We start from the raw sequence: 15,805 nt of genomic DNA, 5'->3' as shown, positions 1-15,805 counted from the left end.
CTGTGCATGCTTGAGCCGTATTGAAACTAATGGGGCTTGTGCGTGCAGCACGGCACATGCACCTTTTTCTCTTTGTTGTGCAGCTTTCAGCATAAGCTGAAAGCCGTGTATAGGGTGTCTGCATATGACACACGCTCACTGTATAGTACTACTGAAAGATCCACATCCGACTTCTGTTCAAAGACCTCCAAAGCTGGAGAGTCAACCACCCTCCAAGGCAGTCCACTCCACTGCTCTTCCAATACAGTTTTTCCTAATGGTTAGACGGAATCTCTTTTCTTGTAAATTAAACCCATTGGTTTGTGTTCTAGACTTTGAAGTAGCAAAACACCACTAACACTAACAAAAATCTACCTTGCTCCATATTTTACATGACATTCCTTCAAATATTTAAAGATGGCTATAATTTCACTTCCCAGTCTTTTCTCCAAGCTAAACATACCCCGCTCCCAAAGTCACTTATCTCAAGGCCTGATTTCTAGACCTTTGACCATCTTGTTCACTCATCTCTGGATATGCCGCATTCAAGAACCAGTATCCTTGTCAGTATCTTTCTTGACTGGCAATTACTAGTTTGGCTAAAGAGAATCCCAGTTTGCGCACTTTTAAGACTGGTCCTCCATCATGACTGAAACACAGTGATGTATGCAAGTCTCAAGTCGAGTTTCAAGTCAAGTCTCAAGTCCTTGCAAGATATGTTCAAGTCAAGTCTCACGTTGAGTTTCAAGTCTGGGAGCCAACTTTAACAGAAGAAAAGAAGGTGGTGGTGGGGTTTAGGTCTAGTCAGCAGCTTGCCCTCACTGAACCTCAGAGGAGCTTTTCCTAGGAGCAGCAGCAGTCAAGACTCGCCTGCACAGCGAGGGACAGTGTGTGTGGCACATCTCTCAAAGGAGAGTAACAACACATTAGGCAATGGGCTTGAGGCAGAAGGATCCTTCTAAAGCAGCAGAGGCAAGCCTAAGTAGACGCCAACACCTACCTCAAGCCCACTGCCTAACACATCTGCTGTTTCTGGATGACATTAGGCCAGCAAGTCAGTGGCTAAAAATACACAAGTCAAGAGTTGAGAGACAAGTGTGTCATTTATTGCCGAGCTGAGTCTAAATCAAATTACTGAAGCAACTTGACTTCAACTTGAGTCCAAATCATTTGACTCAAGTCTACATTACTACTTAAACCTGGCTGGAAATTCAGTTTTCCTTATTGTCCCCACAGCAGGTTGTCTTTTTATGTCCTTCTGTTAATAAGCAATTAAAAAAATAATAATCTGAATGCAATTTACATGAAATTAAAATAATCAAGAAAAAAATTGGTTTGCAAAACAGCCTTTTATTGTATCCGTGCCACACATACTAGTGAAAAATAACACTCCTAAAAAAAAGAAGGAAAGAAAGAATGCTACCTTTTCCACAACGTTTTGTTTTAAATGAAACTTCAAGTACTCTTACATAGGTACAAAAAAAAATCTGATCTATCTGCCTCCGAAGGGCCACCACAACACACAGTAGATAAAACACAGTGTTTACAAATGTCTTTTTTGTTATTTCTGTGGCAAGGCAAATGGAGAGAAATGTTTTTATGAAAAAATACTGTGCGCATAGGAAATTGTCACAATTTTATTCCACATGGATACAAATGATTATACTTGAATCTGAGGCCCTGGTGGCTTGAAATTATATAACAAAATAGAAAAATGGAAAACTAATATCCCCTACACCCTGTTTTAAAGGCAGGCACTACAAAGATTAAGGAGACTCCACAGTGTTGGTAGAGGATAATTACTGTACAAGCCATATAGCTATAATTACCTTAAAACTAAAATAAAATGCTACAGTCCTTCTAAGGCATAAACAATAATGTCTGCAAACAATATGTACACATCATACATATTTAAAACAAGACTTAATATAAACAATAATGAACAGTATATACATATGCCTCATTTTTTCTTCACGGTCTCGAAATACAATTTAACTACACAAGTGATGCAGCAACATATATATAAATGTACTTGTAACTCTACAGTAAAGTTTAATTTTTTCGTGCTTTTTACAGCACATCAGTGTAAACAGTTTTACTTGGCTTTGTTTTATATTTTAAAACATTCCTTGTTGTATTTTCAAGATTTAAAGCAATTTTATTTTCTAATTCTTCCTTTTCACAGAAAACGAAGAGTCTGGATGCTATTTAATCATAAATAATTCATAAAATTAAATACATTTACTAAAAAATTAACTACAAAGTAAAAAAAATGAAAAATAGATATTTATTGAAAGGGAAAAGAGAACCTTTTTCCCCAAGTAGAGCTCTGGTGGTTGAATATTCAGTGCGTTTTGATATATTTTAAATTGCTATTGCACTATTACACCCCTTACGTTTAAATTCTTTGGGTGTGCTTCCCTGTTCTACCTAAAATAGTTTGATAAAACACACAAACCAAGAACCAAGGGCCATGGTTGCTGTAGGAGTGAAGCCTCAAGAATTAGTACCACACCCCTGTGATACTATAAGGAAAAATAAAACAGTCATTAGTTATGCATGTGCCTTGTACTTTAATGTAAATACAGTTCACATTGCTGGTCTCATTTGTCCTCATTTAAGAAAAGAAAACATGTCGACTGGGGTCACTTCAGCTCACTTTAAAGATCTCTGTCCATTTTTTTTCAAAATGTTTCCTCATGTTGTGGCCAGCCCGGCCTATATCGGAATCGTCTTCATTAAACGTTTCACAGTTGTCGAACACAAGCCTGATATCAACAGCAAAGGCTTCAAGATTAGGATACCTGAAAGAGTTTTTAAAAAACAACATTTTTGAAAGCACATACTGAAAGCAAGGAATCTTTAATCCTTAGAAATGAGAAAGGAAGAAAGAGAGAAAGAAGATTTGTTGAGAACTATAGTGTGCCAAGAGTTGCCCCAAAGCTTTATTATTTTTTACTAGTCAACTGTAAAGTCTAATCTCACCAAAATATTGCAGTAGCAATATACTCAGGCTCATAGTCAGAAATCTTTGAGTCAAATGGCTTAATTAACACAGCCGGCACAGTTAAATGAAAGGAAAGGAAAGCATTTAACAATGTAAATACTTCATTAAATAGGCACCACATCCTCCTGCACACTGGTATGGCAAGTGTAACCCAGTGAGATCAATGCCCAGTCTGTCCCTGTTCTGGGAGAGGAGATCTAAAAGATGTTTGAGGTGACTGATTTTCACAAGCCCCTGTGGATGATACTGATCAGCTGTCCAGAGGGTGTTGGACTCCCAGTAGCCCAAGTCAGCATATCCAACAGTAAAGAATCATCAAAATTAATTAATGTTATTTTAATTTGCTGTCTGCCATTATTTTGTTGAATATTAACAAGTACTAATATGTATTATATTTAATTATTTTTGTAGCATGTATGCCATAGGCAGGTTTATTTCATCTATTTTAATTGATTGTACAGTGCTGTGTAAATTTACAGTGCTATATAAATAAAGCTTAATAATAATAATAATAATAATAATAATAATAATAATAAAAATTGCAGTCCAAGAACATTCTGGAAGATTGCGAGATTCATACCTCTGGTCTAAAGTAATTAGACATTATACTTAGAATGATGGGAATTAAAGGAAATATATTTTTAAAATTTAATTTGGGCTGCTGTTGTTTTAAAAGAGGAGACGCTTTGCAATTCAAAGAAACACACTTAGGGTGGACCACCTGGCTCTGCAAAAAAACTAAAAGGATGCCTCACTTGTTGGCATGCAAATATCTTCAGGGCCCAAAAACATGGGCTGAAACAAATGATGGCAATTATAAATGTGTAACAATGTTTTCAGTTGCCAACAGAAGGAGAGCAAGGAGAGAGCCATCCTGGCTTCTTTAGAGAGGGATTCCCAAAGATTGGGAGCAACCATTGAGAAGGCCCTCTTCCTTGTTCCCACCAAATGAGCCTGAGAAGGTGATGGGATAGAGAGAATCACCTCTCCAGAAATATTATAGCTCTGATATGTTCACAATGGGATGTATGGACCTTCAAATAGCCTGGACCCAAGCTGTACATCAGAAAGCAAACATCTTTTGTAGTATCTAGGGAGAAAGGGGGAAGCAGTGACACTCAGCATAGTTTTTATAGGGTCAGCAGAAGTAAAAACCTGCTGCCCTGTAAGTCAGGCTTGGGTGATTTTTACAATCTCTACATGTTCCCTATGTTATTGCATAGGAAGGGATTGTGAATATAATTCAACAACCAGTTTATTAATTAATTAGCTGACGGTATCAAGAAATGCACAATACAAATTGCAAAATACAAAATAGAAAATCCGAGTGTCAAAATACATACAAAAATAAAACTTCGTCACATCTAAACGCTCATATAAAATTAAGACAAGAATTAGGAGTTAAAACCAATACTAGCTAAATAAAAGCAAATCTAATAAAATAGGGTGCAAAATACATTAGACTAAAATAAGACAAACCACCTAAAACAGAGTAGAAGAAATCAATAAGGGTATTAAATAAACTCATCTCCATGACATAAGACCCCGTTTTGTATGATAAATTGGTCTCTTAAATAAGCAGCTTTTACAATAAATTTTGCAATGCATTGCACTAGGTATAAATTCTCTCCAGAAAGGAGATGAGACAATTTGACAGTGGGCTCCCAGTTGGTCGTGTTAATCAAAAATGGTTGTAAGTAATGGGATCTCTCCTTATCATATAGACAACAATCGAACAGGATATGTGTAATGTCCTCTACAGCTGAAGCACCACGAATACATGTGAATATAATTCAGTTATGAATGTGTAACTCTTGATCAGTGGTCTCCAAACTAGTTTGTACTACCACCCCTTTCCTCCTGGATGACAACTCTAGCACCCCCACCTCAAACTTGTATTTCTTGGTATTAGGTCTACTGTTCTACTGCATATTCAAAATAACCAGTTGCTGCTCCCTTAGCCACTCTGGGAGCAGCAACCGAATAACTGGCTGAGAAGTGACTGAGAACTAGACTCTTGCCTGTGCTGGCCTTGTGGCAGAGGTGTCATAAGGGGGCATGCAGGGTGTGGGCCTCACTGAGTGACACCTTATGTTATGAGGCAATCAGCATGGCTCTGCAGAGGTTTTAAGGGACCCTGGAAAGAAGTTTCAGGCAATACTCATTCCCACCATGGTCCTAAAGGCCACTGGTTCTCCTTGTCTTTTTTGACACCAATACTTTGACTGAAAGCCCCTTGCTGCCCCCCCTTTTCTCCTCACTGCCCCCCTTTGATCTTTCAATGTTAACTTCCTTATCCTGCTCCTCTTCTTTCTGACACAGTTCAAATATGGGCACAGGCTGCAAAGAGTCTTCTTCAGAGGGTGGACATATTACTGAGCCCATTGCCATTTAGCCCTAGGAGGTCTATATTGCATAGTAAAATACTTTTTGTTGTGTGTAAGATGCATACAACTCATTGAATACTGATTATGCCCTCATAGCTGAGGCTCACTGAGTATTTCCTCACTGTTTGTACCTTTCAATACATCCCTAAGTGAGATTTCAGTGGAAGCATGAAGAACTGGATACACCTCATTTAGGCCCATCCAAATAAATAGAAAGCCAGTAAATGTCTGCACAAATTTGTCAGTATATTTTTACACTAAATGGCTTCAGAATCTCAGATAAGGAAAGGCTGGGAGACACTGGCTCCAGGGCATCTCTAGGCGTTTCTGAACTCCTAGCATCACCACACTCTCCTTTTAAAAGCAAGCTATTTCACCTAACGCCAGTCCATCCATGGTTATCTTGCACATTAGAATTATATTTATGGCAAGTCTGACATATATGTATCTGGCAAGTTGCTTTGCAACATGTGTTCCAAATCTGATGTGACTCAATTCTCTTGTATCTTTGCCTATGTGAAAAACTTTAAGCTGAGTGATACACTTTGTCAGTAACTTGAGACTGTGGCCTGGCCTGACATGTCATTAGCAAACCTCACTGAAGTAAAAAGTTAACTGTGGATCTCTTGCCCACATATGGTGTGCCTCCACATCTATTCTTCAGTCTACAAATCCTCTCAGCATTTGTTTGTTTACTTGGTTACAACATCCCAGAAACTAAGTATAATTGAAATCTGATTTTAACTAAGTTGTGATTTTAAAAAGTGATATGTTTTTTATTATTGTTGTTGTTTACAATCAACAGATCAGACATCCACTTCATATGGTACTGCTAAGTTTTACTTACTGTCCACTATTTAGCTTGTCTCGAATGGTGGAAAAATCCATGGGTTTTTTGATAACTTTCCTATAACCAGGAACATGTTTCAAGTTTACAGGAAGTAGAAAAGGCCATGCATCTTCATGAGTTTCCAATTCAGACAAGAGCATGCTGGGAAAAAGCAAAACCAAAACAAGACAGATCAGTTTCTCAAATGCTTTCTGTTTCATATATTGTTTAGTTCTAATTCTTTAAATAAGGATATCCCTTTCTGTAATACATTGTCAGCAGCAGATGATGAATAAGTTTTATATTTTTAAAGCAAAGCTTGAAAATCAAAATGTATATGATTTGAGAAGAGAAATAAAAGAAAAAAACTGTCACCTTCACAAACGGAAGGAAAGGATATCAAGCAACCTTGTAAAGTTCTGTATGAGAAATAGGTCTTTATCACACAACACTGTTATACTGCCATAGCAGTGGTTTAGTCCCTCTTTTGTCTCAGTCTCACTGCATGATGTCATGGGAACTTGATTTTTTTTTTCATACTGAAAACAATCTGCTATTGAACACCTTTCCTGCTATGATTCAGTAGCCAGTTTGAGTGCAGATGTCTCATTCCCACTTCACTGAGGCCTAATTCCCACTACCTTTCAAACCAGATTGCAAAACGGTTTGAATCAGTTCAAATTACCCTGGATCCCCACTTGAACCAAATCGCTGAAGCGATTTGGAGAGAGGGGCTATGCACTAGACCCATCTAACTTGCATCTTTTTGTCACTGATTTTTTCCGTGGTCTTTCTGGATAAAGCGATTCTGTGCAAGTGTGAACCAGATGCAGATCTGAATCAATTTACTTTTATAATGTATAATGAGTAGAAAAAATGAATATCAACTCTATTGGGCCACAGAAAGTTACTGAGCGTGTGCATGGTCTTACATGACAAACTGGTAAGCAGGAAAACAATGAATGTGTGAGGTCACACAACACTCTTCTAAGCTGAAAAACAGCCATTCTGTGAAGCAGAAAAGGCTTTTTTACAGTGGGGGAATGCTTAGCTATCCAACTCCAGTAACCTTAGTGATCATGGCTAATGAGGAGGAATAATGGGACCTGTAGTCCACAACAGCTGGAGGACTACAGATTTCACATCTCTGTGCTAATAGATAGATACCATTGGCTCCAACCCAGTGACATCTATAAATCTGAACAGTAATTTATTTTATGTGACTACTAGATACCCATCTCCCTCAAAAGACAGGCTCAGGATGAAACCAGATGAGACAGTCAAATCTAAGTCTTACCTCCATTATTTCTTTCTTTTCTCCTCAATTCGTGCTCTAAGTAAGTGGTTCTCAACTTTCCTAATGCCACGACCCTTTAATACAGTTCTTCATGTTGTGGTGACCCCCAACCATAAAATGATTTTTTAGGCCCATCAGAAATATCTGTTTTCCAATGGTCTTAGGCGACCCCTATTAATGGGTTGTTCAACCCCCAAAGGGGTTGCAACCCACAGGCTGGGAACCGCTGCTCTAAGTAGACAGGAGCATCCCTGGAAGAAAAGTGCCCTAAGGGGAGCTTCAGGGAAGAAGGGTGATAAATCACACCCCATCAATCCCTTTGATTCTGAACAGGGTGCCCTCCAACTTCCTTGTTTCCATATGGCTAGGGAAGACCAACGTTTAAATAAATGAATCAACTCCCATCATTTGTCATTTAGGAGCTTCAGTTTGTCCTCAAACAAGATTTAAAATAAATATACCCTGACAGGCAGTACCTGCATATAGCCATGTCTTTAGATTCATCTCGTGTAGCTTTCTTCACAGGGGAAACACTTTCCTGTTTTGATGGGCTAGCAGAAGTATTTTCATCTATTTTCCTCTTTTTCGATTCTGTTTTCCCTCTTTTGACAGAGCTGCTTGTAGATGCAGAGTCTTCCTCGTCCATCTGTACCGTCAGAGGCAATTTTTTGCTTTTCTTGCATTCATTACTTTTTTTCCCTTTGATCTGACTCTTTTTTACCTTTAACGTCTGACCACTTGCCTGCATCAGGAGAAAAAGTTCCAATAAAATGAACACAATATAATAACAAACAAGCCAATGTTTATATCCATTGGCAAAGCAGTAACACAAGCATGAAAATGCCAATATTAGTTTTAACGGAAGAGTATAGTATGAAAGCCAGTTTAAATAACATACAGCTCATGTGCACGAATATACATGTGTGCACGCATGCACAGACACACAGACACACACACACACAAGTACTTACCTATAGAACACTGCAAAGATCCTGACATCTTCTTCAAAGGTTAATTTAATCCACGTGGGCACTCCTTTTTGAATAACTGTGGCACGTTACAGCCGGTTGCTGCGCCTGGGAACCGCAGCAGCCAAACTGCGTGGTTCCCGGGCGCAGCAAGAAAGAAGCACCAAAATGGTGCTTCTTCCTGTGCCCTGGAAGGGGTGCCACAAGGCGCAAGGCACGCACTCGCAGTGTCACTTCTGCTGTGCGACATCCGGACGCTATGCGTCCGCAACGTCAAAACAGCGGCACCCATCTGTATAGGGAGCTGCCATTTTGATGCACTTGTTACGCACGAGGAGCAAGGCGTGTCAGGAAGTGCCGCCCCTCGCGCGTAACAACAGCCCCTCATGGGCCCGTCTGTAACGTGCCATTCACACATTAAACACAACTTTCCCCTGGACCATACGCTGTTATTGTAACTGGAGGAATGTTTACTACCTGAATGCATAATTCTATGAGCCAGGCCTAGATCTTTCTAAATTGGGGGCTGGTTCATGATAGAGTTTGTCAATGCCACCGAACAGCCACTTATGTCCTATTTACAGAAAATTTACTACCTGTTGGAAAGATGGAAACTTAACTAATGCTCACTGCATTCATTGCATAAGCAGGCTCTCATACCCTCTAATATTTCACAGATGAAATCCAGGACATGTGTGGTCAGGCAAGATCAGGGTGTGGGCAAAACAGCAAGCTATTAATGAGGAAGAAAACACAAGCAAGGAGAGGCTGCAACAGTTTGCTTTTGCCTGTGTTTACTGAGAAGTGCAGGATTCCACCCCGCCTCTTTTCTCCCGAGCTGAGTAGAAATTACTATTGCACTTTGAACTCAGTTTGCAGCCACTGAAATAAGGTGAGGACCAAAGGAAAAGGAGGAAGAGGAGAATGAAACTAGGACATTTTAAAAGCAACTGGAAAATGGGATATCAGTATTAATTGAGAATGTCCCTGCAAAATTAGAAGAGTTGGAAGATATGGGCTATAAAGCCTCATGAGGCAGTGGCAATGTTCTGCAAGGAGGCTTTTCAGCATCTGTTCCTACCAAGAGGCCCTACTCCATACATGCCCTCTGGAGTGGCACCTGACAGTTAAAGGAAATAAATATTTGCTATCCTATGGACATGCTTGTGTCTTCTCTTTGCACTGTGCAGACAGAGACTGGATTCCAACCTTCTCTAACAGAGACAGAAGCTGGGTGGCCCTCCGGCTGTTACTGGACAGCAATAATACCACTGGACACATGTTTCCCACACCTGTTGTGTATTCAAATGCTGGATTTCTACACTGAGGTATGTTAAAACATATATGGCAATGAGTCTTGTAGGGCCTTAGAGGCTACCAGGTTTTATGTAGTATGAACTGTCTTGGACAACAACCTGCTTCATCAGGTGAAGCTGATAAAGTTGGCTATTGTCCATGAGCGCTTATTCCAAATAAAATCCATTACTCTTTAAAGTACCCCAAGACTCCTTGTTGGTTTTGCTGCAATACGCTAAAATGGGCAGCCAACTGGGGAGGGGAAGTAATTAAAAACAAATCAATCATCTTAAAACTAGGGCAATTTCAAGGCCACTCTAGAGTGCCACAGCCATTCTCAGACTATGCAGCCTAGAAATTAATCACCATAATTATTGTGGTGACTCAGCACTGCTCAATCAACTTTACACAAAGACTGCAAAAATTACAGTAAACAATTGTGTAACCAAATGAAAGCATGTGTTTTAGGACACAAATTATTTAACATTTTTTTAAAAAAAATTAGATCTGAACAAAAAGCCCATAAATTAAACTGGCTCTTGATATTAAACTCTACAAAGATGTAAATGAAATGGAGATGAAAAGGGAAAGCACGCTAGTGGACACAGACAGACAACAAAACAATGCTTGAGAAAGCTGAAAGTAACATTCGATGTGACAAAATAAAAAGCTGCCTTTATTTTCAGCAAACTGATTTTAAAAAATTAAAAAGTAATGATGTATTAGCTGCAGCTACAACATATGATATATTAGTTGCAGCTCTTGATGTAAGGTTACCTACACAAAGCAGGCACTAACCTACTTCCATCAAAGGAAGCAATTGACATTTCTTATAAATTGTGCAGATTTACATCTTTTGATGCATTAAGCAGCAGCTAATGTGAGCCAATCCTGTCTCCCTGACAGATATACCATTGTGATAGATATGCCTGCTACCTGCATATATTGCAATGAAAATGAACTGAGATTTCTTAACACATACTCGATCTATTCCATTTCTCTCGTCAGTTATAACAACTTCAAAAATGTTTTTTCTCCAAGTACATATAAAATGTTATGTGTGATCCCAAAAATGCAGTGTGTTAAGGTGCCTTGAATGCCAAGAGTGAAAAGCAGTTGGCAAATTATATGTAAAGAAATGTAAATAATTAATCTCTCTAGACTTTCAGAGATCCTGCTTCCATGGTTCATGGAACAGTTCATTTTAAAAACCAAAGAAAGATGTATAGTAGCCTCATTCTAAATGGCAATTTTCTGATCAGGGCATGTGGGCAAAATCCTTCACGTAATAGATCTATTTAGAAATTCTCAATCTTTCTACATTTCTCAGTATTTTTCCACCTGCGGTATAACACCTTTATAACCACACATTCACATCCCTTATGCAGAAATAATGCAGTTTGACATCGTTTTAACTGCATTGGCTCCATTCTATGGAATCCTGGGATCTGTAGTTTGTTGTGGCACCACAGCTCTCTGACAGAGAAGGCTAAATATCTTACAAGACTAATAAATACCAGAATTCCACAGCACTGAACCATGGCAGTTAAAGCGGTGTCAAACTGCATTATTTCTGCAGTGCAAATTAGATCTTAGAGGATTTTGTTTCCTTTAGAATGTGCTCCCCATCATATTAATAAAGCAACACTAAAGCATGCATGTCTCTTAACAATATGCTCATGAATAACTGAGCGTATACCCTTTCATCTGGTTGGCTTGTCTAGTCAAAATTGCCTCTTTGGACCCAGACAATGAAATGTTTATAAACTGGAAGACAGTAGGACACTTCCCCTCTCCCCCAAAGACTTTCCATTTACCATGCAAAGTGGCCGATCTACTAATATTTTTGTGGACGACCACATTTTGCAGTCTCTGCAGGGAAAGAGTGCAGCAGTGACAATTATTGGAAGGTAACTGAAAGTCTCCAAGTCCCCTCCCCATGCATTCACCTTTAAATTAGCCTTACCTTTGCTATGCAGGCAGGACAGAACCAGTCACCATCTGGAATAGTACTGATCTTGGGCCTATGGCAATAGGTATGGCAACCTTTGTCACAGCCATCGCAGAGAAGAAGCAGTTCCTCGTTATCTCCTTTTCTACATATTTGGCAGTACTGCAATACAGACAAATTACTTCAGATAAATATGCTGCCTATAATCATGTGACATGATAAACAACATATGATGTGCATGTGCTTAAATGCAACTTAAAATAATGATCAGTCTATGAGCCATTTACACATAGAACCTGGGCAGTAAAGAAAATGGCCAACCAATCCCCCCACCTCCACCCCTCAACTATATTAGATTTAGAGACTGAATCCTACCCCCAGATTCTCAGCAAGGGATCACATAGTTCAGTTAGGGAGAATGTTTAGGAATTATAAACATTTTGTAAGCACAAACAATGTTCTTCTCAGAGGTTACACCTCTACTGTGTATCTATTTTTATAACGCTTCCTCTTCTGACATCTCCCAGATTCATTCTGCTATAACTTAGCCTGTGCTAAATTTGTGATAATTAGGAGTTCAGAGAAAACCCTGAGTGCTACCAAAAATTAGCATAGCACTATATTGGGAGGAGACACAAAGAGGTCATGAGTTATGAGCATATGGATAATGCAATCTCATCTGAGCAGAAAAACAAATATGCACCACAAAACATGGGCAATTCTAGTAATGTTTTCATTTGTTTAAAATCTAAAGTTAGAGCAGAAGAAGCTAATATATGAAATATCACATTTTATTTAAGCAAATCTAAATGCCATCAGAGAATTTGTGTCTTGATATTCTGTGTGACAGATTTAAAAATCACTGAGATCATGTACAAAATCAATGTAACATGGTATTTTCTTGGTGGCCTCCTACTTCCCTTATTTCTAGATGACATGATACTAACTTCTGAGCTAGGAGTATATTAATTTTGTGAGGGCAACTCAAGACAAATTTTTTAAAAAAATCATGCTGGTGATAAGGGTCACAACTTCCACCATCCTAAGACTAAAACCTTTAAGGGCAATAATTATGCTCTGGGGTGCTTTATTAAGAATTTACTTTCATTATTTAAGTCTCACGACTCTGAGGCTCTCCAAACTGCCCCTAAGGGGTGGCATGCAGCTGCCCCTTTACTGGCCAGATTGGGGCTATGGAAACCTCATGCCATGGCCCCGATCCGGCCTCTGGAGAACACAAAAAGGAGCCGCACAAAGCAGCTCCTATTTGCACCTTCCAAGGGGTGCCATGGCCATGGCGACCCAGCTTTATGATGCCCCTTCAGCGCTGCATCATGTGGATACAGCACCGGAGGTGTGTCATGATGGTAAGCACTATCTGGACTGGCACGCCTCAAAATGGTGCCATGAAGCGCAGTTAGGGCACAGTGAAGATGCTGTGTCCTGACTGCCCACAGGCTGTCACAAAGTGCTGGTCTGTATAGGCCCTCTGTTTCTCAAGAAACAGAACATTTGATAGGATTTGCCTGGGCATATGGCCCCAGCACTATTTCTATGGCCTCCAGCCCCCCCCCCCCCAGCTGATTTTTTTTTGTAAAAAAATAAATGCAAGATACATTTTAAAAATTGCTCCAGAATGCTATCAAATGCATTCTATGGGCATTTTACCACATTTGGAGGCCATTGGCCCCTCAGGGGTCAAAATCCAGTTTTTACAACATTTTTCAAAAAGAAAAAAATTGCCCCCAAATGCTTCAAAATGCCAATTGGGCACGCGGAGCCCATTTCCACCACATTCTATGGCACCCTTGGGCCAATTTATGTCCAGGAGAGGCCTTTCAAAATATTGTGAAATGCTTCCATACCCCCCCCCCCCCCCCCTTTTTGGGGGGGATTTTTTTTTTAACTGCGGGAGCAGATGCAGCCCCCCCAATCTCCTAAGGGGCTAATGCAGCCCCCTAGCCTTTCACAGTTACCAGCCACTGGCGTAAAGTCAGCTTAAGATTTCTTTCTTTCTCTTTTGTTTTTTCTTTCTCATTGCTTGCTATATAAATGAAATGCTGGTAATAACTGGGTAACAGTAACATGTGAAAAAGAAGTCTAAAAGTTTACAGCAAGCATAAAAATGGGAGAAGGCAGTAGTTATTTCAACAGCAACATTATTTAATAATTAACACTTACTCATTGAGTACTATAGTATGAAAAGCTTAATTTTCAGAAATTTGATGCCCAGGATTCATGCAAAATCTCCTTACATGCATTTGCATGCCTTTTATGAATATGCAATTAACACAGCAGTGCTTGTTAATTTGTCATTTCTATGCGGAGATGGACATTTCAGCCTGTGTGCCTGTAACAAGTCGTCCAATCTGCACGTAAGTTGTATTAAGTGGGCATGCAAAGAAGCCATGCGCATCTTTTAAGCATGTACTTTGCATCTCATTTTTCTGAAAAAGCCTTTAATTGCAGTCTTTGACACCAACTCCTCATAATGGCCTTGTAGAAGGTGTCACTTTTTTCATTAGCATAGTGACCTCTCCCAAAGAGGCAGAAATGCCAGTTCCAGTTTTTAAAATCAACTCAGTTCAAAATATGCCAGCAGAAGGGCTACTTGTCATTAAGAAAGTTCAGAATGATGAAGTTAGCTACAAAAGAGCACAGTTTCATCAAAAAATTATTCTAATCAATACGAAAAGTGCAATTGAACTTCTGTAATTTTCATAGGCAGCAATGAAAGATACACTATCAATTGAGGTATCTGGAAAGGAGGAAAATAAGATACATAAAAATCAGTTCACAACACTTACAACTTTCATAATAGATTTTTCCCATGCTATTGATTTCTGTAACTGCTGAATGCACAGAGCTACCTGTGCAGCACTGCGAGCTTCTGACAATGCCCTTCTCCATACCCTTAGCCCTGGAGCAATATCCTCTTCCATTCTGCATTGAAATATAGAGAAATTAAGCAGGTCACATCCATTTTCAATCAGGTTCTGAACGCGGAACAATCATTGTCACATTGAAAGCCAAGCAATGACAAAAACGTACACAGCCAGTAAGGGTAATAAGGCTTAAGCAACTAAATTTGATGTAGTGCACAGACTGTGGCTACGTGCCTCAAAGCTTAGTCACAACCAGTTAAATGTAAGATAACGTTGCAGGATTAACATACGGAACAGGGGGAAAAATAAATCTTTACAAAGCACCATGCATAATAAACGTGATCCGTGTGGATCAGAGACATACAAGAAGATACATAGATAAAACACACAATAGAAAATAGGCTCCAATTAGCAAAGAAGCACAATAATTTTTCAAGTTAATCTCAATAACCTACCCGTCACCATCACCACTAACGGATGGTGCAGGAGCAGGGACAGTAACTGTGCCCACATTATCCAGTTTGATCTGAATGGTGGTACTTAAGGGGCTCTTCAGATACCTTCGCTCTATGTTCCGCTCCAAGTCAGCAAGTCTCGTTACAGCTATATCTAGAGGGTTGTCACTCTTCCGTTCTAGAGTACTGCTACTGCTTTCTTCTCCAACAGCACAATCACCATCACGCTTCTTGTGCAATTTAGTTATTGACTTATGTTCATAATATACCAGGTCTTCCCTTTCCGATGCAGGTTCAGGACACATCCAACCCTATATTTTAATAGAAAGGTTTGCACATGTTTGTTTGCTACTGTAATCTTCTTAGTATGGTCAATGGACCCTTTCATTGTCCCATAAATTTGTCTGCTTCCAGAAGGTTTCAAACATTTGGGGCATAGAGCTTCTTACTTTTTCTTTCCTGTTCCACTTGGATAACAAGAATTACTTTTAAGAAGAAGAAAGTTTTATAGCAACAGTATTCTGCCTAACATATAGTTGGGGGGGAAAAAGAAGAATCAGCAAGACAAATCTTACATAAAAGGTGGACATAAAGCAACATCCAAGGGGATGTTCATACAGGAAAAACTCACCTAACCTATTAATGTTTCAAAGTATTGCTTATAACTCTACAGACTATCTTGGATAACCTACACTGTCCAATCTAATTCATATTAATTATTTTTGACATTTAATGCCTTCATATTATACAT

At 39.3% G+C, this 15,805-nt stretch overlaps 1 protein-coding gene across 22 annotated transcripts in view; it reads right to left on the bottom strand.

Annotated features, from left to right (window-relative positions):
- Positions 1-1,309: 1,309 nt before the first annotated feature.
- Positions 1,310-15,805, bottom strand: part of BAZ2B (bromodomain adjacent to zinc finger domain 2B) — a 296,772-nt gene continuing 282,276 nt past the window's right edge. For 15 of the 22 annotated variants that reach the window (XM_042447126.1, XM_042447133.1, XM_042447134.1 and 12 more), the window contains 6 exons: positions 15,055-15,365; positions 14,522-14,657; positions 11,730-11,876; positions 7,976-8,241; positions 6,221-6,364; positions 1,310-2,783 (listed from right to left, as the gene is read on the bottom strand). In XM_042447126.1, the coding sequence (XP_042303060.1) occupies positions 2,630-2,783; positions 6,221-6,364; positions 7,976-8,241; positions 11,730-11,876; positions 14,522-14,657; positions 15,055-15,365 (1,158 nt within the window). In that variant the 3' untranslated portion in view covers positions 1,310-2,629. Of the gene's footprint in view, positions 2,784-6,220; positions 6,365-7,975; positions 8,242-11,729; positions 11,877-14,521; positions 14,658-15,054; positions 15,366-15,805 lie in introns of those variants that run through there. The other 7 variants (XM_042447137.1, XM_042447139.1, XM_042447142.1 and 4 more) reach the window with 3 other exon arrangements.

This window comes from Sceloporus undulatus, chromosome 1 (genome assembly GCF_019175285.1).
Source record: "Sceloporus undulatus isolate JIND9_A2432 ecotype Alabama chromosome 1, SceUnd_v1.1, whole genome shotgun sequence".
Taxonomy (NCBI): Eukaryota; Metazoa; Chordata; class Lepidosauria; order Squamata; family Phrynosomatidae; genus Sceloporus; species Sceloporus undulatus.
The sequence above is the reverse complement of the archived record's forward strand: the minus strand, read 5'-3'. Positions and strand labels throughout refer to the sequence as shown.